At 73.1% G+C, this 283-nt stretch overlaps 1 protein-coding gene across 1 annotated transcript in view; it reads right to left on the reverse strand.

Annotated features, from left to right (window-relative positions):
• Nucleotides 1–283, reverse strand: part of VGF (VGF nerve growth factor inducible) — a 2,910-nt gene that overhangs the window by 418 nt on the left and 2,209 nt on the right. The window contains exon 3 of the mRNA XM_011960047.1: nucleotides 1–278. Within this exon, the coding sequence (XP_011815437.1) occupies nucleotides 1–278 (278 nt within the window). The remainder of the gene's footprint in view (nucleotides 279–283) is intronic.

Consider the following 283-nt stretch of genomic DNA (forward strand, 5'->3'; position numbering starts at 1 on the left):
TCTCCAGCTCTTCCTGCTCCTGCAGCCGGCGCTCCTCCGCCTCCGCCTCCTCCTGTGCGCGCCGCGCCTGGGCCTCCCGGCCGGGATAGTGGCGCGAAGGCGGCAAGGCGTGGTGGTAGTGGCGGCGGCGCAAGGCCGAGGGCGGCTGCAGTGTCCGCGGCCGGATGTAGTTGGGGAAAGGGTGGTACGGCCCTGGCGGGTACACCTCGTCCTCCTCCCGATCCCAGGGCGGGAGCACCTCGTTCCAGTCTGGCAGCTCGTCTCTAGCGGGGGCGGGGGCCGG

Source organism: Colobus angolensis, unplaced genomic scaffold (assembly GCF_000951035.1).
Source record: "Colobus angolensis palliatus isolate OR3802 unplaced genomic scaffold, Cang.pa_1.0 Scaffold500, whole genome shotgun sequence".
Classification (NCBI taxonomy): Eukaryota; Metazoa; Chordata; class Mammalia; order Primates; family Cercopithecidae; genus Colobus; species Colobus angolensis.